This window comes from Sander vitreus, chromosome 10 (genome assembly GCF_031162955.1).
Source record: "Sander vitreus isolate 19-12246 chromosome 10, sanVit1, whole genome shotgun sequence".
Taxonomy (NCBI): Eukaryota; Metazoa; Chordata; class Actinopteri; order Perciformes; family Percidae; genus Sander; species Sander vitreus.
This window is the reverse complement of record NC_135864.1, coordinates 20,564,090-20,591,206: the sequence shown is the minus strand read 5'-3', so window position 1 is coordinate 20,591,206 and position 27,117 is coordinate 20,564,090. Positions and strand designations below refer to the sequence as shown.

Genomic DNA, 27,117 nt, shown 5'->3' with positions numbered 1-27,117 from the left:
GGTGTCAAAGAGCTCAATTTGGTCCAATCCAGTTCAATAACCCAGACGTTCTCCTTTAAGCTGCTGATGAGGAATTCCGCTCAGGCACATACAGGAATGGCAGTTACCCAGGAGAACTATCCACCTCTCAGTCATCCTCACTCCATGGGACACTCTCTATTCCTCTCCAAGATATCCTGTTAGACTAAAAATCAATCCCCCAGTGGAGCAGCAGACCATTTGTCCTTGGCTTTACAGAGGCTTGGGTCAATAAAGGCACTGCATCGCTACTCCTTCGTTGGGCCTCCCAGCAAAGCCTCTGCTTGGCACAGCAATACGCTGACTGCCGTCCATGATAGATGGCACAGGCATCTGAATGGAATCACTGGAGCAAGTCAGAGATACTGGGCAGCACTGACACATTTTGTTGCCTCTCCCGCTTTTATTTCATGGGGATGCATCAGATGGTAAAATGACAGCAACTTTGACTGAGCCCTCTGGATACCACAGTACATAACAACACTTTAAATCATCATCACTTTTCCCAGCAGTGTGAAGGCTGTTTGCAATAATCTACTGTTGTGTTGAGGTACCAGTGTCAGTAATTTAATGAAAACGATTTATTAATGACCGTATTATCCTTCAAAGTACTGCTTAGTTAGTTAGTTAGTTAGTTAGTTAGAACCACCTTGAGGTTCACATTTGTGGTTTTAAGTGAAATGTGTCAACAACTATGGGATGGATTGCCATGAAATGTCAACATTTTGTCCCCCTTAAGGAGAATTTCAATCACTTTGGTGATCCCTGACTTTTCACAGCTCCATCATCAGGTCAAAATGAGATTTTGTCCAATACTACTTTTTTGACCAAATACCTGCAAAACTAATCAAATTCCAATCAGCCTCAGTTGTATTTTGTGTTTAGTGCTAATTAGCAAATGTTAGCATGTTAACACGCTAAACCAAGATGGTGTACGTGGTAAATATTATACCTGCTAAACATCAGTATGTTATCATTGTCACTCAGACCATGTTAGCATGCTGACGTTAGCATTACGATCAAAAAGCAGCACTGTGGTTAAGTACAACCATACAGAGCCACGAGCACGGCTGTAGACTGTAGTGTTGTCATACCAAACATTTGGCCACAAGACTGAGCCTAAAATGTGTCCTAAAGGGCTGTGTTCCTCATCTTGTTCCTTCCTTCATGTAACTGGCTAGTTTAATTGTTTTTTACGTGAATAGCCAACTCACTTTTTGTGTCTCTCTGTATTTATTTTACTAAACAGAATATTGCCTGGTCCCCAGTGCAGTATATTTGCGTCTATTTACATTTAAACTCTCGACATAAGCTATGATAGATCTTAATCATCTATAGAGCAGATATTTACATCTGAGCCACTGAACTGCAGCTCTTCTTCTTGCAATGCGGTACATATTTCAAGTGGCCTCGAATCTCTTGGACTCCTTTGGAGTTTTTGGAGGAGAACGTGTAGCAAACGAGGTTGGCAAATTAATTTCCTTAGTGTTAATAAAAGACAGCTTAGCCTGACTAAGAGGAACATAATTACAAAAAATCCTTTAATTTACTCGATTGTCCCTTGGATGAACATGTGATTTCCTAATTAACCTGCTGCAGCCCACTTCTCTCAATCCCAGTAATGAGCAGACTGGTGAATGCAATTAGCCTGACCCTATCATTATTTGTCATGAATAAATGTATGTGTTACCATTATTATCAATTACATGTTCTGCAATTATGCATATCTATTCTGCTCCCCCGCTATTAGCTCTTTCCTGAATTGCTCATTTAAAAACACAAGACAAACAGGCAACAGTCGCCCAACACACAGGCACAAACATAAATGCACAACACATACACACAAACACATACACTTCCCCTCTCCAAGTGGAGTTTCCCAGATTCTCCAAATGCTGTCAAAACAACATGTCAACTGTGTAAACATTTTGAATAATGTACGATCAGAGTACAACAAGCACAATACATTTAACCACAGTGGGACATTTCCCTCTTTAACATAGGCCTAAAGTTGCAACAGTTGTCAGTGTCACTTCCTATTCTCATACATTTGCATCATGTGGTTCTTGGTTTCAGCTACTTCCTCTTTTGCTACATATCAATTCTGACGGCACTATTTACTTTCCACCACGTCATCAGCAGAGAAACATTGCCCCGTGTGTAGAGCAGCGTTTTAATTTTCTCTCAAGACTTCAGAAGAAGTTTAGAAGTTTTAAAGATTTAATCGATTATGGATGGAGATGTGCTGTCTTTGTCGTCTTCCTCATCATTATCATCCTCAGCAGTGGCTGAAACGCAGAAAGATATTTCACCAAAGAGCGACAGCAGCCTCCCTCAGAGCCAACAGGATCACAAATCAACTGAAGAATTATGGTATGTGTGTTTTGCAATTTTTCATACACGGGTGGACACAAAAACAGGAACATATTATAGTATAATCTGTAACCATTCAATAAAACAACTCCACAACCTTAGATAATACCATAAAGTTAAATCAACACCTCTGACTGTCAACAAATGTTTAACAGTATAGAGAAAGTAATAAGCTATGTATTTATTATAGTATGTATTATATTGTACAAGGATTTCTTTAAACACACAGTTTGAGACTTATTGAGCCGAAGTGAAAGATTGAAATAGATAGTCGGACCATTATCTGTAATGTATTACATTCTAGAGACTAGTTTGAAATCCACAGTATGGATACATTATATTTCTTATCACATTTTTTAGAGATAGTTAAATTAAGTTCAATGAGAGGAGGAATAAAGAGTGACTGCGGAGTTTCCCATGAGGTCATAAAGATTTAGGGGTTAAGTTTATTATTTCACAACACTGATACTCCATGTTGTAAAAAATGCTACCAAAAATGAATTATATAACGCCACTTGGAATTGCTTTTGTATATTATGGTTCTTTTATATGTGACTAATAGTCAGGGTTCTTAATGTGGGAAAACTTGGTAAATACTGTGACCACTCAACCCACACAAATGATTAGATGTGTGATTGATTAAAATAACCATGAAACTGCACACTTCTCTCCTCTGAAAGGGGATCCAACTTTGGCCAGTGACCAGTTACAAACAGAGACATATCTAGATGGATATTTGTCATGGTTACCACCAGCAAGAAGGAAAGACATTATCTCTCTATTTATTATATGCCATGACAGTGAGTTACCATATTGCTGCTGGAAGCAGTGGCATTTTGGTGTCCTTCCAAGGCTGCATACGATTGAAAACTTTGTGGAACTGGGTCAGACAGTGTACAGTGTATCGGCTGGATCAGAGAGACATGGAGCATGGTGTGGTCCCAATAGGTTGGCTGAATACACAGGGCTGACTTGCCAAGACATGATATCAGACATCGGTATGTTAGCCTTTTGTGCTCATACTAATTTTTGTGAGTGATTTTTATAACTCTTTAATTTTCTGTGAGTGATTTTTATGTATGTGAGACATATGTGTGTGTGTTTGTTGTGTTATGGTTGTCTAAGCTACTGGATGCCTAATATTTCCCTCAGGATGAATAAAGTCTCTATCTATCTATCTATCTATCTATCTATCTATCTATCTATCTATCTATCTAATCTAATCTAATCTTCACTAAAACTCTTTCCTGCCTTGTTATTGAACTTGATGACAGATGATACAGAGTGCAGATTTGGACTAATGTTTTCACTATTGGTAAACTTTCCTTTCATTCAATATCCCTTTTTGATCAGATATCTTTCCCGAAAGAAATCGTTGTTTCAGGAAATAAGAAAAATTCCCTTGTTCTGAGTTTGATAACAATGCATTGTTAACGTTATCCAGGGGCTTTTAGAAGTTCTCAAAGAAAGTTCAACATTTGGGGAAATATGCTAATTCCCCTTCTTACCAAGAGTTATATTTAATTTAATTTAATTTATTTGTTTATTTGACAGGGACAGTGCTCATTAAACAACAGCGAAGTTAGTAGTAACTGTAAATGAGCCAGAGTTAGCTCAGCAGGCCAATTTTCATCTGTTTTTGGCCATAACTCAAGAATTCCTACGCTAATTATGACAACATTTAACACATGTCTAATAGGATAAAATTATGAACTGATGTCATTTTATATCCAAAAGGTCAATTATTTAATTCCCTCAAAGTCTTCACTACATATATTATGAGACAGACGTGGATGTAAACCCCAACTTGACTGTTTGGTGGAGGCATTCTTTTGAAAGAGTCAGTTCAGCTGTCCCCCCTGCTTCCTGTTCTATGCTAAGCTAAGCTGGTATCAATCTTCTCATTTAGCTTTCAGTAAAAAAGAAAGTATGCATATTTCCCAAAATGTTTAAATATTACTAAGCTTGAAGGCAAATAATTTTCTAATCTCATATTCCTATCATCAAACACTGGCCTATGTGTATTGAAAACTGTTAATCCTGACAATACAAAGTTTTCAAACAAAATCAGTATCTTGAATAATATATCTTGAAAGAATTTGCTCCTTATATGTCAATAAATAGACCTGCATCTTCCCATTTGTACTGCCTTGAATACTACTCTCTAAAATTGTGTAACACCGGTTTTCACATTGCAGGACACTGTACATACAGTAAGTGGATAAAAGCGTGTGTTTGCGAGGGAGTTTAGCCTTAAGGGGGAGGAGAGGTGATCGCAGCTTTTGATTCTTTGTAGTACTTACCTCTCTAAGGTTACAGCAGTCATACAGTATGTTTGTGTGAAGAAGGCCTGGGGGCTACATGTAGGGTTGTGTGTTTTTCCATGAGCAGATTCCCCAAGGCTTTAGCTCTCCGCTGCCTCCCTGTCAGCTATTCCTTTTAGACAAGACCTCACAACAGGGCTAGCGGAAAGGAAACTAGTTTGACTAATTCATTTTTGCAAATATTTTTCTGTTCTCCAAGTGGTATAATAGAAATCAACGTTTCCCAGGGATCATCACCTACGTATACTGTTTCCAGAGGCTATCGATATGAAAACACATCTAATGTTGATTGGCTAGGACTCTAGATGCAGAGAAATGCACCACTGTGTGTTTGTGTGTTTGTGTGTTTGTGTTTGTGTGTGTGTGTGTGTGTGTGTGTGTGTGTGTGTGTGTGTGTGTGTCTGGGGTGCATATTGTGACTGTGCATGCATGCATGTGTGTGCGTGGGTGTGCATAATAGCTCCGATTCGATTCTCTGTAAGTGCACTCTAAGCGAGTGGGTGTTCAAAAGTACTCTGATGTTCTTTTGTGTGCATGTGTTTGCTTATTAATGGAAATCCTCTGCTAATGTTCTTCATCATGACTTTATTTATGGCACATATTTTCTGTAACTGTATCTGTGTGTGTGTGTGTGTGTGTGTGTGTGTGTGTGTGTGCACGTACGCATGTGTGTGCGTGTGTTTTTGTGTGTGTGTGCAGGACAGAGGATGTGAGTCCCATGGGCAGCAGGCTGCTGTCCACTGAGGAGCAGGTCACTCTGATCACTGAGAGTATGACTGTCACCTCCACTGACCAGGAGAAACTGCTGCTGCTCAACAAGAACACTGAGCTCCGCAGAGTCAACAAAGAGGTACAACGTCACCTTTATTCGGTGCAGATTCTCTACAGGTCCACGTTTGTATTGCTGATGTTGGCAATTACATCTAGTTCTCTCTGAAAACCAGAGGACTGTGGGCGTTGTGTGAAAACTGCTGCTAAAGAATTATCATTAAAGTTATACAACCTTTGCTTCTGGATTTTAATTAGCTGCTGCTTAATAAAAAGAGAAAGAGACAGGGGAAAAACTATTCTCTCAACTGATGTAAACTGTAATGTATTTAGAGAGCGTGCAAGTATTGTGTGAGTGTAATGTCTCACCTCACTGACCTAAATCCACATTCTGATGCCCATGTTGTTACGAGGAAAGACTGAGAATGACGACAGTAATGATGGAACAAATAATGCTAATTGATGGCTGCAGGGGAGGCCATGGCACTGATGATTATTTGATGATGATGATGATGATGATGATGATGGTGATGTGTCACAGCTGATGAAACTGAATGAGGACTGGGACCAGGTGTACCGCAGTGCCACGTTGGGTCTCCAGCAAAGACTGGAGACATTGGAGCTGGAGAACACTGCCATCAAACAGCTCAACAACAGACTGCTGCTCAAAGTCGAGCACCAGCAGGTAAACACAACAACACTGTAAGTGTAGATGCTGCATATGGGGGAATTACTAAACAGTGGGTGGGTTTTAGTGTAGGAGGTATAGATGGTGGACGATAATAGATGTGGTTTATGTGTGTGAGGTTTAGTGCTGTGTTTGGGGTTGCAGAGTGCAAAGGAGTACTATGAGCAGGCGTTGATGCAGGAGCTGAAGAAGAACCAGGAGCTGCATGAATACATCAGAGTGGTTGAAAGCAGAATGCACCACCCAGACAGAGCCTGCACACCTGCCAAACAGGTATTATACCTGGCAGTGGGATATGCTCTGATCTATGACTTGAGCATGCTTAATCAATTTGTCTTATGTCTTTATTAAAGGGCAGCTTCAATGCTGTGATATGCGGTCATGTGTCGAGCCCCACCACTAATACTCCAGTAGGTGCCGACCTGTCATCTAGTCACGTCTCTGGATACAACCCCTCATCCTCCTTGTTTCCAGATTCTTCCGGCCAAGAAGCAGGGCGGAAGGGAAAAAGCCCGAGAAGTAGTACCCCACTGGGAGCACTGAGAGAAGTACAGGATCTAAAAGAACAGCTGGAGGCACTGCAATGTCAGGTGGGATGCTCTCTTCAGCACAGCGTCAAAAGCAAAAGCATTTCTGATGTGATGAGAGCAGAACTGATGTCAACTCGCTGTTGCCAGGGAAACATTTGGTTAATGCTTAAAACTTGAATTAGATGGTGAACTGCACCACCAAGTGGTGGCTCTGTGCTGTTCTGAAATTTGCTCACAGTGAAATAAGAAGTATCTGCAGATCACAAGATATTGATGGCTTGTGTTAGCAGACCCAGATTTATGAAGCCGAATATCAGACAGAGCACAACGACCACAAACACACACTGCAGGAGAACCGGAGGCTAAGGAAGAAGAGGGAGGAGACACGCCAACAGGTGGCACTACTGCAAGAGCAGGTAGTGTTTTGGATTGTCTGTGCACATACACACAAATGCACACTCAAAATCACACACTCACACAGACAGACATACACATGCACATTCACATTCACACTTAAACATATAATATTAAAAGTAGCTGTGGTATAATCTTGACCGAAAACCAACAAAAACGTGTGTGCTTAGGCAAGTGATAATTCATGCAGTACTGCAATTTTTTTGTTTATCACATCAAATGCTGGATTGGTTAACACCAAGGGGGTAAGCTTCTCCTCGGACCGCGAACCTCCTATGGCGCCATTTTGATGCTACCAAGCCATCACCTTCCATTAGCATTCCATTGACTGCCATTCATTTTGGCGCCACTTTGACAGCGAATAACTTTACATCTGAAGCGTTTGTCTATTTTTTATATCTAAAGAAACACGACAATATATAATTACCTTGTACTTCACGTTATGGCTCTGTAGAAGACGTTTTTGTAAAAATAGGCTAACGATTGTGTCATAACCACGCGACTTACTGTCGCATAGTAGAGGAATTACCGTATAGTACAGGAGAAGCGCGCAGGCAGTTTCGTCTCACATTAGCTGTTTAAGTGTAATTACTAATGTTAATTAGCATTTTAGTTAGCAATAATTAGCCTGTGCCTATGTTATCTCCTTACATATACCTACGCTCTCCGTCTCTGCAAGATTCGGAATGATTGAGATTTCTCTTGGCACAGCTACCAGAAGACTACCAACTTACAGACACACGTCACATCTGCGTCGTCTCTCTCAGTTGGAGGCTGCGCAGTAACGCTCAGCACTCACCGGAAAAGTGCTTCTAATGGCCTTCACTGGTCTCCGTCCAGAGCAACGGGATCTGTTGGTCCATTCTTATATACTGTCTATGGTTAAATGTATGAGAATATAAGTTAAATATGGTTAAATATGTGAGGTCTGGCCTTATTTAAATAAACAATGCCTTGATGAGATATTTGCACAGCTCCACATCTCCTCCAAGGGTTTACAGTAAAATAACCTGTTTTGACAAAATATGTGATGAATCCACTTTGAGCTGCTCCTTGGATTTCTTAAAGATGTGTCACTGGAATCTCATGTTTTTTTCTGATTCTACTGTCTGTGGTTCTACAGCTCAAGGTGTATGAGGATGACTTCCGACGGGAGAGGTCTGACAAACAGATGCTGCAGCGGCTGTTGTTGAAGAAAACGCCTCCAAACAAGGACCCTGTGCTTATTCACCGCTGCAATAATGAGCAGCAGCCACCAGGTGGAGACAAGAGAACACAAAGTGGAGAGAAAAGAAAACAGCACCACCCACTCTGCCCCAAACACCCAAACAGTGACAAAGAGTCAGCCTGAGGGTCGGAGAAAAAAAAAAAACTCATACACAGTAAATTAAGTTCCAAATGTATAACTTTCAAACCTGTAAAATTTTCGCCTTCCATTTTTAGTTGTCCTTTACAAATTAATGTTAATGTTAGTGGCAGTAATCCAACATGAGCAACTCTGCAGTTAAATGCATTGTTTGCCCTGTTAGGCTTCATAATAAAGAAAGGTTAGTTTGTAGATTATAATAGTCTACCGTGTTTTTCTGTGTATTACTTATAACAGAAATACATGCCATGTTTGGTATCTGTATATTTAATATATCTAATATATCTCCTTCTAATATATCTCTTTCCAGTATACTTTGACTCTTTCTCCAAAGTTAATGCTTGCTTTGCATTACTATCAAAGCCATTAAACAACTATTAATACAAAATGATAAAATAAATAATAATAATTGATATAGTCTAAGCGTGCTGGTGTTTTGTTACCTGCTTCAACGTCAGAGGATCAGAGGAGGCTACCCAGCCTCTATCTAAACATTGTTTATTTATTTCTTATTTATATGGTGCATTATTTTGAAGTATGTGACATGATTTCCTCTCAAATGTCTGGGCTCATTAAAACAGCCACAACCACACAATAAAAGTCAATGACACCAGAATGTCAAACAAGGAAGCTACATTTGGGTGGTTATCACCCAGAACAGCTGTTAAGGAGCAGACGGTCTCCTCTACAGTGAGCTGCTGAGTTAATGTTTGCTCCGACACTAAAGGAAGCTGAACGGTTTACTGCTTTTGTTTCCTGATCGCTGGTCAACACCTGAATCGAAACTATTGACACATATCATCACACAACAGAGGTGGCTGCTGGGCAATCGGGGTTTTCCTCTAAACAATATTTTCTTAGGAAAGCTCCTGTAACTTGCCTTTTTGTTGTATACACAACACGAAGGGAATTTTGTGAAATAATCTATTACTTTGTTTTAATTTGTGTTCATTTAGTCATTGCTTTAATGATCAAATGCACAAACCATACAATTAAATACGATATAACTTTATTGTCATTTCACACCGAAATTCATTTTGCGTTCCCGAGCAGCTCCACTCAAAAGAAAATAAAATTTATAAAAATAAAAATACACAGAGCTAGACAACAATTACACATATAGTACAAAGATAAATACATATCAACAACCATGACAGAGAAACATGTTTCATGATATCCTCGGATCCAGATCTTAATTGGCAGCACACTGATTATGGTTTAGCAACAGGATAGACTGATGTATAAAAAAGTTCTTAAGCCTGTTATATCTAAACGAAGGGACTCCCTGTTAGAAGGCAAAAGTTGGTATTCATAATTATAATGTATGGCCACACAGAAAAATTAAGTTGACAACTTTTTTGTATGTTGCTAAGTATTTTCCTCCTTCCCTTATATATCAAACAAGTGTCTAGTAAATAAGTAAGGGACTGCATGAAAATTATTGGGGGGAAGGGGGTCAGAAACAGTAGGACTATGTATTGTTACCACATAAAACATAAGATTCAGTCCCCTTCCCAGCTTTTTTTTGTGAACATTTGATCACCTTTTTACTTTATTGTAAAGGCTCATGCACACTTTCAATATCTTATAGACAGGTGTGTAGAAGAAAATGTCCATAGGTGAGAGTAAAGAAAAAACAAGCAATAAACTTTATTATAATCAGCTTTTTATGACATTCACGCAGAATGACACAAACATATGCTCACTGATATTGTTATTCAAGAGGAAAATAAAAAGATGAAAAAAGGAAACACTGAATTAAAATAACAAGTATCAATGAGATTATAATATCTAGAACGATGATTATAATACCCAGCGAGGAAGCTGGCTAAAACATTTTCCATTCATGTGAAAAGAGACTGTTAGGACTCACCCTTCTGTTATTCATTCTTCAGCCTTGTACACACACTCATGCAATAACACACTCATCACACACAATATGAAATATGTCATGTCCTGTGATCAGTCATTGTTTCTTTACTTTCTGAGTTCCTGACAAGGAAGAGAAAAGTTGAATATAAGGTTGTGATGATTTGGAAAGTTAATCTGAGTAAGGTCTTGTGAACTAAAGATGTTTCAGTCAGATCAGTCTGGACCAATTTCAAAGTGAAAAACACCTCCCAAAATAGCCTTTTGTCCTATTACTCATTCGCCTATTAATCAGCGTAATTGTTTCCTGATTGGAAAACATGACGTGGGTCTTTTAAATGGAAAAAAAAGTCATCCCAGCACGTAGCTCCTAAAAAGTCAAGGTTTAATGTTACTTTTGTCAATCAACGTCTTTGAATGGCCCACCACACCTGGACTACACAGCAATACAAAGGCAGTGTGAGTCACAGAGTCATGGATTTTCCCTTTAATTTAGTTTTCAGGGTCATGGGTTTTCCGTTTAATTTTGTTTTCTTTAAAATGTAAGACTACGTGATGTCATTTTAGGATATGGATACGATGCTGAGAAGGAGGTGGAGTTTCCTGAAGGTTCACTGTGCAAATAGCTTATATAATTGTTGCCTCAGAGGAGATTGTTACTATCCAGAGGCCAGACTCACAGAGAGAGAAGGAGAAGCCTGAGCAGCAGACAGGTATGGAGAAGATATAATACTTTACTGCAAAAGTTAGATATAATACTGACAGGTGTAGCTCCTACTGTATATTTAAAGCATATATCAGCTTTTGCCTTTTCCACTATGCTGAGTGTAATGGTCTTTTCCTGACCTGTTTTAGTCAACAGCTCTTACATGTTTACAAAGAGACTCTTAACATGGAGACAGTTTACACAGGGACTGAGGTGTAGTCGCCGGGGTTATATTGGTCTTGGAGAAACAAGGTGGTGCTTAGTGCGACCCAACTAATGTTGGTTAAATGTTTTTCCCATCAGGCCAGCTGGGCAAGGCATTGCTGTTTATGTCTGCATAAATTAAAATTCAACTTGTCTTAAAAATGGATGGATGGAAAACTATTTAAACTTGAGCTTTTCTATTTGTTCTTTCCCCCTAACCTCCACCTCCACCACAGCATTTCGGAAGCAGAAGGCTTGAGGGATCAACAGTGAAACTTTCTACCAAAGATGACTACATCCATGGTTAAACAGCAAGAGATCTACAACCAGCAGGGCTTCCTCTCCGCACTGTCTGTGTTGAATGAAACTGAGCTGAAGGAGGCCAAACGTGCCTTTTCTGAGCTGGAGAAAGAATTAGGTAAGTAGCACTGGAAGATGAAGGAGGGAAGGGATGAAAAATAACACAAGTGTGTACAGTATAGACCGTGAGTCTTATTTTTCTGTACATTTTTGTAATCCTCAAAATTGACATTTCTTGACATTTCTTGTTCAAAGTGTGTCTGTTGTTTTTTGTTCCACATAACACTTCATTAAATAGGAAAATGTATGGTGTTGTGAATAGGTATATTCCGTATGTTTCCAGGTGAAGACTACACCCAGTACAGCCTCCACAATGTTCATATTCAGTATCCATGGGTGGAGGGTCTGACCAAACACCCTCAAATCATAAAAGTGGTCAAAGCCATCCTGGGACCTGACGTCATCTTGCTGGACTCCCGCTTCATCTGTAAATACCCAACAGTCAAACCTGACATCCAGGGGAATAATGAAGGAGAACCCAAACCTGGACTTCCATATGTGGCCTGGCATCAGGATATGAGGTAGATCCACGTTCTGAAAAAACACTAAGAGGTTTTGTTTTCCTTCGTTTTGTTTTGCCTCACTGCAATTGTTTTGTTCACACAGGTATTGGGGTATCGCTGGTGGCCCTGTTCTCTCTGTGTGGCTCGCTTTAGATGACTCAGTGCAAGAGAATGGCGCCCTTCAGGTCATCCCAGGTACCTCGGTTATTCATTTCTGCTTTTTTTGCAAGTGTATGCCTTTAGCTGCTGTACTGGTTGGACTTAGCTAAACAAAAGCAGCATAAACGCTTTTCTTGACCCCCACCAAAGACTTTAAAACAGGTCTGTGATTTATATCAGTGTTGAATAAAAGTATCAACAACCTGCTTCACAGAGTTGAACTTTTTTATCTTTGTGCCCTGTAGGTAGCCACTGCGCTGGCATGTTGCCCCATCGCCAAGCCACCCACTCTGGAAACATGCTGTCAGTCAATCAGGAGATCCCAGACGAGCTAGTTCAGGCTGGTGAAGCTGTGTTATGCCCTCTGTTAGCTGGGCAGATGTCTGTGAGTTTATTTCTTGTTTGTCAAAGATGACAATGTTATGAAAAGGTTTGAGTACAATACAAGGTGAATTATAAAGGATTTGTTTTTAGATTCATGATGGCCTCCTCGTCCATGCCAGTGAGCCCAACAGGTCCCAGAGGAGGCGCTGTGGGTTTGTGATCCGTTATATTCCCACCTGTGCATATCCCATACAGGTGAGACAAACATTAATATAGATCCATTGCTTTATTCCATGCAGATTATAATTTCAAAGACTCATACTGTGTATTGATCATGATTCTTTTTGTTGCCGTTAGGATCCTGATCGTCCCAGGAAATTTGCTGCGACAACGCTGGTTTGTGGAACGGATCAGTTCAATCATTTCTCCAACACAACCAAATGAATACTTTCTTAATTCTTCCTACGTGCAAGAACATGTATTCAATATATATTATTCAAATGTCTCAACCGTGAATAGTCAATTAATAAAATATTGTTTGAATGGTCGGAATGTGTAGACATTGTATTGTGCCATATAAAGTATACTGTACATTTAACTGGACTGTTTTAAACTGCTTTAAAATAAACAAATAAAAAATAATAAAAACATGATGACACTGGTCAGTCAGTGATTCTTAGATCAACCCAGTTCACTTAAATTCCGCAAGTATTGAAAACATCTTTACTATAGTTAAATCAAGTTTGTCTTTGTTGCACAAATATGTAGCACAATGACATTCAGAATACTTACTTACTTATACTTAATAACAACTTAAAAAAAACAAAACAGTGGAAAACAGTTATTTATTGATTCTTGTGGAGTCTACTTCAAGAAGATTTCAGGAATAAGGAGTAAATATTGTAACAATACGAGAAGCAACAACTGTATATAGACTTTAGACTTTGTTGTCCCCAAGGCAAAATTTCTTTCCACACATCAGACAAAAGTACGTACACCAACACATAGTAACAATATGACAGATAACAGTAGGCTACACTCTCAGGCCTGTTCTGTATTTGTTGAAGGTGGTTATGACTCCAGGGGTAAGTAAGTAAGTGTTGTGTGCTGTCTTGTCCTGTTGAGGTTGCAATGCATGCAATGGCCTTGTTGTTTAGTGCCCCAAGGTTGGGTGTGGGGAGACCAATTAGCCTATAATTACCATTTCAATGATTGTGGGTTTGTTGGTATTATTTAAACCTCACTAACAAACAATTGCCAAAGTCAGATATGTAAATCATCTAAACATTAAGTCATGTAAGGGTAAACATTTATTGCCCCTTCTCATGCAGCTCCACGCTGGTCCTGATTGGCTAACATACAGGTAGAAGCCACATGGATCTCTGCCTGGACAAGGTCTTGAAACTTGGTCTAAGATTCATCTGCCCTGTCACTCAGTATCTTCCATGTTAGGTACAAACACAATATATGAGTATATGATAAGCTTATCTCACAGTTCTTATGTTTGTTTTATTTTAATAGAGGAAAAATGCAAATGTTAAATTTGTAGAGTAACTTTTATTGAAAATCTCAAAAACACATTGACATATTAACATCAGATAGAGTACATGCCATAACTTGCTATGCTTGTCAAGAAAATCCCAATTGTAAATAAATACAAACATCCAGTATGTAATTAGAGACTTCTTAAGCCAGTTTCAGTGTCTCTTTAACCATGACTCCTACTCCATCAAAAACACTATGAATGGGAGCATTGCACATGAATGCAGTGGTGGTGACCAGCTTATTTTTGACATCAACGTGTGCTTTCTCCACATCTGTGTTGACGTGTTTGCAGCCCATCTTCTTCACAGCGCCTGCTGTCTGAGCATTCGGCCACCTAAAGACAAAAGGAGAAGGAAAGTTAGAATTATAGATTGAATTTATTTTATATCCATAGACATCTGATGATGAGAAACCATTTTACACACTTTTCACACTCTTTGTCCTGTCCCACAGTGAGCTCACAGCCAGGCAGGATTTTGGCAGCGAGGATGGGGGAGATGCAGCACATGCCCAGCGGCTTTCCGGCTTTGTGGAAAGCCTTGATGAGCTTCTCTAAATGTGGCTGGATGGTGCAGTCCTTATTCTTCACTGCCCAGTCACTCAGGTTCTTCGCCACACCAAAAGCCCCCTGAATGAGAGCACACAGGATTTGTTCAGAATATTATAAAAGTAGAGGTGAAAAAAGGTAAAAGAGAGCAATTTAAAATGACTCTGTGGCATTTATTAATGGCTGGGTCAGACTAACCTGGGATGATGAGGGCGTCAAAGGCTGAAACATCTAAATTGGCCAGATCAGTCACGTCACCCCTTGCGATGCGAGCACTTTCCTGCAGGATGTTTCTTTTCTCCTCAGTAGGTTTCCCCTCACAGTGATTTACAACATGCATCTGATCTGCATTCGGAGCAAACATCTGCACCTGAAATGAAGCATGTAGAACTTAGTCTATGTAGCTAAGGACTTTGGAAACTGTTCAGAGTTGTTATTAAGACAAACTGCATCTTAGCTGGTTTATGACAATGCTCTTGTGTTGCAAAATGAATAGACAGAAACATAGACGTGAAAGCTGAAAAGTACCTCTAAATGGGAATGGATCCAATAGTTTGACATTAAATAGCAGATGAATACACTATAATGAGTTAACTTGTCATCTTTTCTTGCCCTTACTTTTGCTCCAGCCCGACTCAGATGGACGAGGACAGCGGAGGCCTCGTGGATCTCTGTGCCGTCATAGACTCCACAGCCTGAGAGAATAACTGCAACTCGCTTTGCCATGGTTCCTATAAAACACACACACACACACACACACACACACACACACACACACACACACACACACACACACACACACACACACACAGCACATACATTTATGTAAAGTGTGGATCCCCTTTTGTTTCCCTATTAGACATGAAGAGCACTGCTCCTGAGCCACCTGTTGCACATGTTTACATTGAAAATGGACAGAGCCAGGGGACAGAGGAGTCACAGGAAGGCTGCTGCTGCTGCTGCTGCTGCTAGGTAACACTGTTAACACCAGTAAAGACAAGTAACAAGAAGAGGTTGGAGTCTGCTGTGCAAGACTCCACAGTAGAAATACATATCTTGTAAAATGAGTATGTATCAGACAGTTTTTTAAGCATTTCACCATTTCCCTCGTGAATTTTTGCGGTGCTGCTTTGCATTTAATCATTATCGTCTAAAATCATCCTGTGTTTGTTCCTAAAATATTAAGAGAAAGCATTGGTTAATTAAGTCTAGATAGCAGAAGTAAAGACAGCGTAGATAGATCTTACCTTGAATACGTACAATAGGTAGCCTAGCTGTGTGTGATCGGGCTGTTCAGCAGAGGTGTGCTGGCTGAACTCTGAAGCGGGTTGTGCTATAGCACTATCTCGTCTCCTCCCACAGCCTGCTGTCTAAAAGGCTGACATCATACCTCTCAGGTAACCAGGAACACTTTGGTCAGCTGTGGAGATAAAATGCTGAATCATTCCTCTCAGGAACTTAGTTTTTTATCAAAGAACAATAAAAGTGATGTAACGACATTATTAGTTTATTTTACAAGGTTATATAGGCTTATTCAATCCTTAATTTAAAATAATTTAATTTATTTACATTCTCTAATTTTGGAATATTTGATAAATAAAGATAGGCTACACTAATTAATGTATCTGTGTCATAAATGACGCTAATAAATACTGAAAAATAGCAGGTTCTTGTATAATATAGTAATGTTGTATAATAAGTCAGTTTTGTCCTTATTTGTTTTTTTCCCCCTATGGATATTATTATTAGTTTTTCCATAGATATACGACATAGGCTACCAATAGTTTTCGTCACTGCTGTTACGTCCATTAGGCTTCCATGCGTGCTAAAGTCAACCCCGTGTTTATAAAGTGCAGCCTCACGTCTTCAGAAATTACTTTTGCTATGGCTCGACTCCACTCACTGTGTGTGTCTGTCGGCGTACTGGGCATCTCTGGCGGTAAGCTTCTAGTTTTTAAATACGCCGATTTATTTTTGATTTCGCGGTAGTTACCAAGCGATCATAACCTACTTTTACTTCATTTTACTTACTTACATCCTAGACTACCTAGATCATTGCACATACTATCCTGAACTTTTCACAATCCCTCAACATTTTCACACATCCCGCACTTAACCATACAGCCTTCTTTAAACTGTTATGTAGATATTTGTTTAGGTTATCGTGTCTTTTACATTTATTGTTTGGGCTATTTCTTTATGTTCATGTATATGCACCAAACACCATGCAAATTCCTTGTACGTGTTAATTACTTCAATCAATCCTTTTCTGATTCATATAGCCTACTTATATCATCATGAATTTCATATTTTGTATGCTGAAAAAGTGACATCCTGCCGTATTTTGGTATCCCAGTTTAAAAAGTAGACCTATATTGTGTACGTTGGGAAACCTAAACAACTAAAACGACACTAATAGTCCAACCAGAAAGCACTGTTCTTATTGATAAAAACATTTAATTGTAATGTATGCTAAATTAACTGTATTACAGACGGTTCAGTCCGCTCAAAGTGATGGTCTTTTTCTCACATGTTGTTTTCGTTTGAAGCTGTAGATACTAAAACTAAACCTAAAAATGAGTGTAAGTCTATAGCTAATATCAGAAAACAACTCTGTTCTTAAAACCAATCATACTGCTGCAGATGTTGTTTTATTAAAGGAGCTGTAATCAATATTCAGAAAAAAAAAGTGGTCTGGGATGCCTCCACACCGCGATGATCATGGCTGTATAGCGTCTTTTGTAACCTACGATAAAGAATTTTAGAAACATATGTCATGTAATCATGTAAAAACAAGGACACTTCTCATTCAGCCATACGTTTAGGCAGACACACTGCTCTAGCTATTGTATGGGGGAAATCACATTTTCTTTTTCCTAAAAATTTTTTTTGATTAATTACCAGCAGGTGGCTAAATATTTTTTCTTGCTTTTAGGTTCTCTCCTGCTTTTGGTAAACAACTATGGCAGCTCACCTGAAAAAGACTTCATCCCCCATACTGCACTGGGGATTCTGCTGCTCATCATTGCAGTCCTCTTAGCATATGCAGGTTTGTTTTCTTTAACTCATTCATTTGTAGTATTGGTTGATTTGTATTTGTGTGTAAAACTCTCAATCCTCTGCTCTGTTTCCTCTTTGTCTCTTAGGTATCTGTTGCAGTCTGTCCAACGCCCAGATGTTTTCCTCTCTGTGTCTGACTATATCTGCCCTGTGGTGTGGTTCAGGTCTGGTGTACATCCTGGTGGGACAGGGGGTGCTGCAGCCCACAGAGCTGAGATCCTCTCTGGTCCCGGGCCTGGCAGCATTTACCTTAGCTCTTCTCTTCATCGGCGGCGTAGCAGTCATAGTGAAAAAAACAGTTCTATCTCTCATAGCTATCGGCATTAGCTTAGCGTGTGCCCATCAAATCGCTGGTTTGTCAGCTGCAGGTTTTGGTCAGTCTGCCACAGCTGCTAACTACCTTCTGGTCTGTCTTGTGGGTGTTTACTTTGGTTTTGGACGTTTACTGTCCACCATCACTGATGGTAAAGTGGAGCCTCCAGGAATGGGCCTGGAGAGAAAAGCTGAGATGAAAAGCAGAGCAGAACCAGGGGTGTAGTGATGTGGTGTCAGTAGGTCTGGTGATGAACTTGCTGTCTGCCTCTGTGTTAGCCTGTCCCCTGTTAGGCGTGGTCCCCCCAGCTCTCCGTCGGTCACGTGCCTTGGCTGTGGACAGCTGGAGTCTTCCAGCTTGGCATGTGTGTCCTCTTCTACCGAGGCATGGACATACTAGCTGCCACTTTTTACGGCTTCACTGCTCTGCTGAAACTTGCAGAGGGCTACAGCGCTCTCCTATCATTCTACTCAATTCAGCCTTTCTCCCCTGTTCCTTTCCCCATTGTCTTTTCTGTGCTTTTCTCCATCCTGGCTCTGTTCAGTTGTCAGAAGAGCTTGCTGGAGGGGCTCTACCTGTTATTCTATGCAGCTTATTGTATTGCCATTGCAGCCCAGCCTCAAGGCTTCTTCCAAAGAGGCACGCAGGGTGTACAGGGAGCTATATTTGTATTCTCTGCCGGCATGCTTTTAATTACCACATTCAATATGGTCTCCACTACAATGATTCCCACAGGGCAGGGCTATTTCAAGGATTTAGTAACCAGAATCCAGGGTCTTACTCTCAGAGTCCATGATAAAGAGCTACATGTACCTCACCTGGGCTACTCCAAGTATGCTGATGCAGAGGTGTTAGGCCATGCCTGCAGTGTGCTGGCTGCTTTTGCCATCACTGCCACAGTTGGTGACAGAAACCCTCTGTCTGTGCTGGTTCTGCCCTGGGTGGTGGCAGCTGGAGGGGTACTCCAACTGCTCTGTGGCTCAGTAGCTTTTGCTCGAGGTAAAACCTTTGAGAGCACAGTTTTTATTCTTTACGGGGTGATGTGGGCAGTGTGGGGGTTGACACGATACGGCGGCCTGTACGGTGAAACCAGAAGCTTTCATGTAGCTGTCGGGATTATTAGCTTCATGCTGTTTAACTGTTTAGTGACAGCTGCAGCGCTGTTTCTAAATGTCGCCTGGTTTGCTTACACCCTCACCTTCCAGCTCATCCTTATCAGCTTCCTGCTCGATGCAGTAGGTGCACTGCCTTATGGATATGACATAGCAGTCACCATCATCTTTGGTCTTGTCAGTTTTTATTGTTTCCTTGCACACATTTTCAACAGCACCTTCCAGTCCCCCCAGATCCCCTTAGGAAAACCTTTAGTGAAGCTGAGTGGGGTTGGGGGAGGTGCAGATATCTGTCCGCATGTACCAGCCCGCAAGGCCACATCGGTCCAGCAGATTGCAGGTGAGAATCTGTTAAAGAGATCAATGTTGATTAAAAAAACCCACAGTTGTTTACATGTTACATATTATTTTTCCTCTTCTTTAATCTGCAGAAATCATGAAAAATGGTGGCATATGTGGAATGCCTACTGACACCGTCTATGTTCTGGTGGCAGCTTGCAACAGGCCCGACGCAGTCGTCAAAGCTTACAAGTGAGTTTCCAGTGTACCCTTATCTGCATTCATTTATTAATAAAATGTTCTTACTCTCTAATTTCTGTGTTTGATTTCAGGGTGAAGAAGCAGGCGCAGGACCGACCCATGTCTCTGTGGATCTCCTCCATCAAGCAGCTGGAGCCAGTGCGACACCTGCTGAGCCCCCTGCTCCTGGACTTCATGGAGGCTGCATGGCCTTCCTCCATTAGCATGGTCATACCCAGAGGTAGGTGTGGATTTATGGATGTATACTTATACATGTAACATTGTGTGTTTTATGAGCATCATATTGGTTTCTTGTCTCACACAGGCACCTGGATGGACATCTTTGGTTTAAGAGATGCTGCCAAACTTATAGGGACACCACAAAGCATTGCAATCAGAAACCCAGACTGTTCTGTGGCCACACACCTCATTAATTTGGTAAGGGCTGTGGGAATGAAGCACTACAAGTCTTAAAGTCAGTCAAACTACTCTGCAGGCCCTTTAGTAAAAATAACAACCTCTTTGTTTGCAGGTGGGACCCATCGCTGTAACCTCAGCCAACCCTACAGGCGAGGCAGACACAACTCACCACAACCAAGTTTATGCCAAGCTAGGCAAAAGGGTGAGGACAATATTCCAGTTTTATTAAATACAACAGGCACTAGTTTTTTTTTGTTTTTTTTTGCAGTAAACTACATGTGCATTTTGCTTGGTTAGGTTGATGGAGTGTTATGTGACGGACCCTCCCCAGAGAACATTGCATCGACTGTGGTTGACTGCACTAAGATTGAAACAGGGCATATTGGTTTCTTCAGAGTGGGTCTCATTCCTAAATCTAAGGTAATATTAATATCCCTTCTTGTTCTATTCATTCTAAATACTCCATTTCAGTTCAGTGTGTGCCTACACTAATACCTGCTGCTTTTGTTTGTTTGCTTTGAAGGTTCTGCAAATCTTCGAGGAGGTTCAGAAGCGACGCATACATGGGCAGTCGAATCCTGCTTTTGAATATGAACTGCAGCTGTCCGATACACAAAGGGAAAACAGTTGAGGAGAGGATGACACAGTAGTGTCAGGAGGAGGAAGTGAAAACTCAACACCATTAATAGTTTCACCTGAACAAAGATGGGTCACAGTATCCATGCACTGCTTAAAACTGCTGCAAAATTGTTAAATTACGAATCCACACATCGCTGTTTGAGGAGGCATCATGTACCACGTACAGGGACAACGCTACAGGTGAAATTTCTATAATGCATATATTATATGCACTATTATATACTGTCAATAAAAAAAATGCAGACTCCTATGCAAATGTAATTTGACTAGCATGATAACTTTAATTTGTGTTTTGTAATATCTTTACATTTTAATTGTCTATCTGAAAGTTGTAGTATTTTAAATACATGAATGTACTATATTTACTTTTACATGATAAAATATACATTAAATACAAATACAATATACATTTTCAAAAGCACGTGCAATTATTAACACAATACTGTTTTAATAAATTGACTGTGTTTTCCTCTATTCTATGAAACATTCTCATTATAACATTTACAGATCACTATATGCATACGGAAACAGACACATAATAAGTATACAAGTATATTATTACTTACTTAAACTGTCAATTAAAATGAGCTTCATTCAAAAATGAGATTAAGCCCATTGAAAAAGGAATAAAAACACACACTTATTCATTTTGGCTGCTCACTTCAATTTCATGTATATCATATAGTAAAAAGAAAAATAATAGACATGATAAATTTCAAGAAAAACAAAATCAGTGTTGGATGAAAGAATCACGTATACGTTCATCCAACAATATCTGATGATACCTGATTCAAGTGGAAAATGTCTCAATATGGATAAACAGCATTATAGAATAACACCAATCATTTACAAAGAATCTTTTTTTTTTTTTTTTAAATACCATGCTAATTTTAAAACCCAAACCCACCCAAAGTTGTCCCACACGGGTATTTTCTCTGATGTTGCCTGATTTGACCTCTACAGACTGTGCTTGATTAAAAGCTCAGTAGAAACCCTAAAATCACATCCAACATTTAATTTAATGAAACCAAAAAGAGTATCAACCAGTTTTTCACAGCATTTCCACAGTTTCCAAAAATTATATTTAAATCCGAGCATGGTTGATCATTTTCAGTTTAAAATTCTAGTAATAACAAAAATACAAAAATAATATAATACATACACAGTTTTACACAGTTTGTTGAATCTCATCTGTTAATTTGAAGCTCCACCAATGATTAATGCCACACAGCACCAATACAGATTTACAAGAAATTATAAATAAAATAACAATATAAGAACACATACTAAAAAAAAATATACTCAGGAGGAAATGAAAGAAGGTACAACGTTTATACAAGTAGAGAGTATATATAAAATAACAAATACGTATAAAAATATAACATACTGTATGTAAGTAAACACGTGTGTGCAAGTTGCGCTACAGTGCAGTGTAAAGGCTCCATGTGTGTCCCATAAAGGCTTGCCTAGTGTTGTGATAGTGCCTGTCATGTGTGTGTATTAGCTGTGAGTATAAGTGTGTAGGTTTTCTCCTTCTTAGTAATGCTGTACTTTGGGGACATCTTTAATCACTCATTTTCTCTACAGAATCTTTTTCTTCTGTAGGGGAAATACAGTTCGCTGTATTTTCTCTTACAACATACTCTTATGCTTTCATTTTCAAATGTGTGTTTAAATCCGTGTGGTTAAGTACTCACAGGAAGAGATGTGAGATTTTTTGTCGGCCAACACCATTTTCTTACGTCATCAATTTAATTTCTCAGACAGTGTTTTTTTGGTGTAATTTTATTAAAACTTAAAACACAAACAGAAATGTGGGAATGTCAAAGAGGAAACTGTGTTGTATTTACATCAGCGTCAAATATTTGCATTGTATACATTTAAATTAACCAATCCATTATTTGACACAAAACACAGTATTAAGTACAGCATTTTGCAAACACCTAATATTTGCAAAATGTTGCTATCTGAATACATAATAAACCTAATAAATACATTAAGAAGTACATAAATATTTCTTAATTTCACCTAGCAATGTAACTAGATCACATTTTACAACTCATATTGATTTCTTAATTAAAAACATTTGAATAATACAATGAAATAATTAGGCACAATGTAAATCAGAAAAATATGTTTTGACATGTCTCAACAGATATTTCAGTATTCATCAGTACTGGTAAAAGAGACAGGCATATGGAAACATAATTACAGTGCACAGTGTAGTGGCCTATAGCTGCTTTTCCCCATTTCCAAGTGCAATAGGTAAATATGGGATATTCCTTAGCATTGATTTGGACAAATGTGTCATTTTAAATACATTTTACTGTAACTTTTTTGATATGTAATGTATTTATGTGCAATGATTTCTCTGCTGCTCTCATTGTGTATGTCTGAGTTCTCATTGCAGCTGTGAGAGAAGGGCCCTGCAGTCCCCAAGTCTGTCCAGCTCCTCCACCACATCAATCAGCCTCTCAACTTTCTCTAAGGGAAGCACGGCCCCCGCGTTGTTTCTGAACTTCTTCCTCAGGCTCTCATTGGTGAGCGGGTTGCGCCAGTGACCGTAGAAAGTGTCACAGTGTCCCTTCAGAATGTCTCCCCCAACAAGTGTCACCTGGACTTCACCATACATACTGTTAAAATTAGCTGGATTGTCTTGGGGATGCTCCATGTGAACACGGCTCAGCAGAGCGAGTAGGTCAGGGCGTTTTAAGGCAGCGGGTGTGAAAGACTGCACAGTCACCTCCCCATCCAGGAGAGCGCTGCAAGCATTGAATTGGAAGGAGTGGCGTGCCTCATGCTCAGAGTCAGGGAAAGGCCTGTTGATGTACTTTGATTTGGGGACTCTGAGCAGGATTTCTTGGACTTGAGCTGGGGAGACAGTGCCAGGGCCAAATCCCACAAGAATCTTATGGACTGAGGCTGCAGCATCTGCCACCCAGTGCATCCCTAAATGGGCAGGGAAGCGCTTGAAGCCCATGTCCTGCTCCTCTAGTAGGAACATATGGCCGTCATCATTGGGTAATTCTAAAGGCTGCGGTACATAGTCTTCATAAAAAGCATTGAAACCAGCCACACCAGTGACATCATCCAGGACCAGAGAACTCGCCTCTAGGCCTCTGGATGCTAGCAGAGCAGCCTCCAGCCCCAAACGTGAGGCATTACCGATGTGGAGCGGTTTAGACTGAGTGGCAGCATTAGCCATTGGGGCTCCAGATAGAGAAGTAGCTATAGCCAAGGCATGACTGCACTGGGAGGGATCCAAAGACAAGAGGCGAGCACAGGCGGCTGCACTTCCCATGGTCCCCACCACACTGGGAGGGTGAAACCTGGTGATGAGAAAGACAGAAAGAAATAGACAGGTTAGGTGGTCAGGTGTTTTGGAACTTTTTACTCTTGTGACTAAAGGAGCATTTCAAATGGCTGCTCTCCATCATTATGTTAGAGCTCCAGCATGTAAAGATGACTCTTTGTACAAACAGCTACTCTTTCACGAGAATTTCCACATGCAGAGCTTATTTCAGGGATGTTAAAGGAAGCAGGTTTTTTGGCCATTTCAGTATTTGATAAACAAACAAATGTGGCAGGTTATTTGACTTGGTGTAAACACTTGCCAAATGGAGTCCTGTGTGATATTCTCCTCCACATGGCTAATTGTGCTAGCAGTACCCACAGAGCCTCTGCTGTCCTTGAGATGAACATAATAACACACCTTTTACAGCTCATTGACACCACTAAGAGGCTGCTCATTACACTGCACAGGCCTCCTTGTAAAGCACATTGCAGAGATCAGCAGAGTCAAATATGGATCTCTTTAGAGTCATGTGGATACTTGTTCTCCATGTAGAGTACAAATAAAACTGCTCAACAGTGAACTGGCTTTATATCTATTAAATCATCACTGTAATGACCCTAGTAAATTACAAAACCTACTGCAATGTTGCTTTTAGACTAAATAAATTATAGTATCTATGTCCAATATGACTCACGCCCTGAGGTTTTTACCTATTGGGGATGTTGTGGGCCTCATTAGAGAACCTCATCAATCTGCCCTGGATCTCAATGCCGATGTTGAATGCCAGCAGGAAGTCCAGGCCACTAGGTTTGCTGTTAGCAGACATCATGTCACTGAGTGCTAACACAGCAGGAAGGACTGCTCCTGAGGGATGAGTGGCAGGGTGCCATGTATCATCAAAGTCCATGGAGTGAGTCTGCAGCAAAAAAAAAACAAACACATTTTCAACAACAAAATGATTGTGAATCATAGTACATAGAGTAACTGTGCTTCATGAAATAATACAGTAGCTAGCTTTAAACACTGTCTGTGTGTACATGATGCAATTCATCTCTTTTCTCAGTTAACACTCACTTTGGCCATTGTATTTTATTTTAAAATACCTTTAATTGCCATAACATGGCTTCATCCACTGGAGGCAAATACATGTGGCAGAAATTAGCTTGACATCCTGATGGTTTCTTTACGAAGGAGGCCAGCAATGTTTACAGACATCATGGTGGAAATGTGGGGTCAATTTAGTGTTAGCAGATAGCTGAGTATAACATATCTGTCGTTTGCTTGTGGTAATGGGTTAGGTGCATCTGAGGTGCACTGGGGACAATGGAGACATCTGTCCCACCCATTTATACTCACAGCCACTCCATTGACGAAAGCTGCCAGTGTCGGGGAGAGCCTGGTGCCCCTGCGTCCGTACACAGAGCTGATGTCATCAGGAGCATACATGTGCTGAAGGGGAAAAGACGGAGACAGGTAAACACAGGGAGTTGTTTCGAGGACATTTTTAATATTAACAGTTTACAGTCACAGATTGTGTTGTCACATATTTAAAGTGAACTTTACTATAAAAAGCTCTGGCATATAACTCTTCAGTTGAAGCTGAATACGTTTCTTTGTAAGTCATATGTCAAACACAGAAACTTGGAGAAAAAGGTCACCAGACATTAAAACCCTGCCTGTTCCAAGACACAATTGAGCATAATAATAACCTGGGATTTTTTTTTTGGACTCACACAGCTGACTTACAACTACTGTTTGCATAAGGTCAAGCAATTTCTTTCATCTGTCTTACTGCTTCATATCAGATAAGACCTTAAAGTTATTTCTTTCCCTTCTGCCTCACCTGGCAGTGCTGCAGAGCCAGCTCAAACACGTCTGTTGTGCTGCCAATCACACCAACTCCAATGCTATCCAGCACCATCCTTTTGCTGCGGTGGAGCACCACAGAGGACAAGTGCTGGGGCTTTACTTCACTGATGAACTTCCCAAAGCTGGCTGTGACTGTGTCCTCAGGGGCCGGGCGCTTCAAGACTGCAGGGGGAAAGAGCAAAAAATGGTGTTTGCACAAATAAAGAATGAAATAAGGAGTAGATAAAAGAGAGATGTTTAGTTTTAATATTTGTCTACAAGTAAAAATGCTGTTTGGAATGGCTGAACCATAGAGAAATGTCTCTTGTATTTGGACAGACAAGAGAACAGAGTTAAGTTTACCTTCCACTGCAGATTTATGCAGTCCTCTGACAGCCCACACTGGTCTAATGGTTTTCTGCAGGACAGAATACAGAATATCTTTACTGGCACCTGTAAACCACTAAGTGTGACTTAATTGTATTATAATTATGTTTTATTTTCTTACAGATTCATTACAGGTCATAAACACACAGACAGATTTTCTGCTTTTCTTTGTCAGACTCAGATCTAATTAAATGAACCCTTTAGTGGATCACTTAAGTGAAAACTGAGCCTGTGTGCCCCTTTAAAAGAGCTATTGTATAGTGTTACAGGTGTGGTACAGTATGTGTAATTTGCGCAACATTTAACAAGAGCTCTGTTAAATTCTCCCCTACCATCTTCTAAAAAAAAAATACCTACATCGTTAAATTATATTGTGATTTTAGAGTTTTGTATTAAATCCTAGACTGGATAAAGTTGAACAGTTTTAGACATACCTAGCAATGTATTTGACTTACTTAAGGCTGAACAAAATTCATGATTACAGTAGATCCCTATTAATCAGAAATATTAATGTAAAAATATTTTAAATCTTTGCCTGTAATTTGGAGATCATAGCTTCAGTCAGTTGTTGCTCTTCTTTTTTCTTTCTCTTAGATGCAGTAGGTTTGCAGTCAACAGGTTGTTGAAAGGAAGGTGGTGCTTTTTGGATTGACACCTGCTTTATATAGTCCAGGGCTATGACACCGGCCTGGGAGGAACAGGGCAGGGCCAGAAACAGAGGTGTAGCCATAACAAAACCTTATCAGATTAAATTTAAATATCCACGTTGACCACCATCATCATCGTCATAACCAGCATATCACAATCCTCAGAAGAGGAGGAGGAA

The 27,117-nt window shown here is 40.0% G+C and overlaps 4 protein-coding genes and 1 pseudogene across 5 annotated transcripts; 3 read left to right on the top strand and 2 right to left on the bottom strand.

The window, feature by feature from the left end:
- The first annotated feature begins 2,126 nt into the window (after window positions 1–2,126).
- LOC144524531 (uncharacterized) lies at window positions 2,127–8,894 on the top strand. The gene is made up of 7 exons (XM_078260850.1): window positions 2,127–2,391; window positions 5,415–5,565; window positions 6,025–6,168; window positions 6,316–6,444; window positions 6,525–6,761; window positions 6,992–7,117; window positions 8,239–8,894. The coding sequence occupies exons 1-7, from the start codon at window positions 2,249–2,251 to the stop codon at window positions 8,464–8,466; spliced, it is 1,158 nt and encodes a 385-aa protein (XP_078116976.1). The 5' UTR covers window positions 2,127–2,248; the 3' UTR covers window positions 8,467–8,894.
- Window positions 8,895–10,952: 2,058 nt separating this feature from the next.
- LOC144524532 (putative alpha-ketoglutarate-dependent hypophosphite dioxygenase) lies at window positions 10,953–13,259 on the top strand. The gene is made up of 7 exons (XM_078260851.1): window positions 10,953–11,063; window positions 11,497–11,678; window positions 11,904–12,141; window positions 12,227–12,318; window positions 12,528–12,667; window positions 12,757–12,861; window positions 12,964–13,259. The coding sequence occupies exons 2-7, from the start codon at window positions 11,549–11,551 to the stop codon at window positions 13,048–13,050; spliced, it is 792 nt and encodes a 263-aa protein (XP_078116977.1). The 5' UTR covers window positions 10,953–11,063; window positions 11,497–11,548; the 3' UTR covers window positions 13,051–13,259.
- Window positions 13,260–14,143: 884 nt separating this feature from the next.
- Window positions 14,144–15,668, bottom strand: LOC144524529 (glutamine amidotransferase-like class 1 domain-containing protein 3, mitochondrial). The gene is made up of 5 exons (XM_078260849.1): window positions 15,602–15,668; window positions 15,317–15,429; window positions 14,899–15,068; window positions 14,577–14,780; window positions 14,144–14,485 (listed from the first exon to the last, which is right to left on the bottom strand). Exons 2-5 carry the CDS (start codon window positions 15,422–15,424, stop codon window positions 14,293–14,295), a joined length of 675 nt encoding a protein of 224 aa, XP_078116975.1. The 5' UTR covers window positions 15,425–15,429; window positions 15,602–15,668; the 3' UTR covers window positions 14,144–14,292.
- An 886-nt stretch (window positions 15,669–16,554) lies between these two features.
- On the top strand, window positions 16,555–21,235 carry LOC144524526 (uncharacterized; annotated as a pseudogene). Its single transcript, XR_013502614.1, has 9 exons — window positions 16,555–16,637; window positions 17,634–17,747; window positions 17,845–19,523; window positions 19,615–19,714; window positions 19,795–19,943; window positions 20,028–20,140; window positions 20,235–20,324; window positions 20,420–20,542; window positions 20,646–21,235. The product of XR_013502614.1 is annotated as an uncharacterized LOC144524526 (transcript).
- A 1,352-nt stretch (window positions 21,236–22,587) lies between these two features.
- Window positions 22,588–27,036, bottom strand: LOC144524525 (cis-aconitate decarboxylase-like). The gene is made up of 6 exons (XM_078260844.1): window positions 26,827–27,036; window positions 26,268–26,322; window positions 25,900–26,087; window positions 25,413–25,505; window positions 24,767–24,972; window positions 22,588–24,090 (listed from the first exon to the last, which is right to left on the bottom strand). The coding sequence occupies exons 1-6, from the start codon at window positions 27,019–27,021 to the stop codon at window positions 23,163–23,165; spliced, it is 1,665 nt and encodes a 554-aa protein (XP_078116970.1). The 5' UTR covers window positions 27,022–27,036; the 3' UTR covers window positions 22,588–23,162.
- Window positions 27,037–27,117: the final 81 nt, after the last annotated feature.

Coding starts and splice junctions, on each gene's coding strand:
- LOC144524531 (XM_078260850.1), top strand. CDS start 2,249: ATGGATGGAGATGTGCTGTCTTTGTCGTCTTCCTCATCATTATCATCC. Junction 5,566..6,024: donor TCCGCAGAGTCAACAAAGAG/GTACAACGTCAC, acceptor GATGTGTCACAG/CTGATGAAACTGAATGAGGA. Junction 6,169..6,315: donor TCAAAGTCGAGCACCAGCAG/GTAAACACAACA, acceptor TTGGGGTTGCAG/AGTGCAAAGGAGTACTATGA.
- LOC144524532 (XM_078260851.1), top strand. CDS start 11,549: ATGACTACATCCATGGTTAAACAGCAAGAGATCTACAACCAGCAGGGC. Junction 11,679..11,903: donor TGAGCTGGAGAAAGAATTAG/GTAAGTAGCACT, acceptor GTATGTTTCCAG/GTGAAGACTACACCCAGTAC. Junction 12,319..12,527: donor CGCCCTTCAGGTCATCCCAG/GTACCTCGGTTA, acceptor TGTGCCCTGTAG/GTAGCCACTGCGCTGGCATG.
- LOC144524529 (XM_078260849.1), bottom strand. CDS start 15,424: ATGGCAAAGCGAGTTGCAGTTATTCTCTCAGGCTGTGGAGTCTATGAC. Junction 14,781..14,898: donor TTTGACGCCCTCATCATCCC/AGGTTAGTCTGA, acceptor TGCTCTCATTCA/GGGGGCTTTTGGTGTGGCGA. Junction 14,486..14,576: donor CAGGACAAAGAGTGTGAAAA/GTGTGTAAAATG, acceptor TTTTGTCTTTAG/GTGGCCGAATGCTCAGACAG.
- LOC144524525 (XM_078260844.1), bottom strand. CDS start 27,021: ATGGCTACACCTCTGTTTCTGGCCCTGCCCTGTTCCTCCCAGGCCGGT. Junction 26,088..26,267: donor GCATAAATCTGCAGTGGAAG/GTAAACTTAACT, acceptor TTCCCCCTGCAG/TCTTGAAGCGCCCGGCCCCT. Junction 25,506..25,899: donor TGGCTCTGCAGCACTGCCAG/GTGAGGCAGAAG, acceptor TTTCCCCTTCAG/CACATGTATGCTCCTGATGA.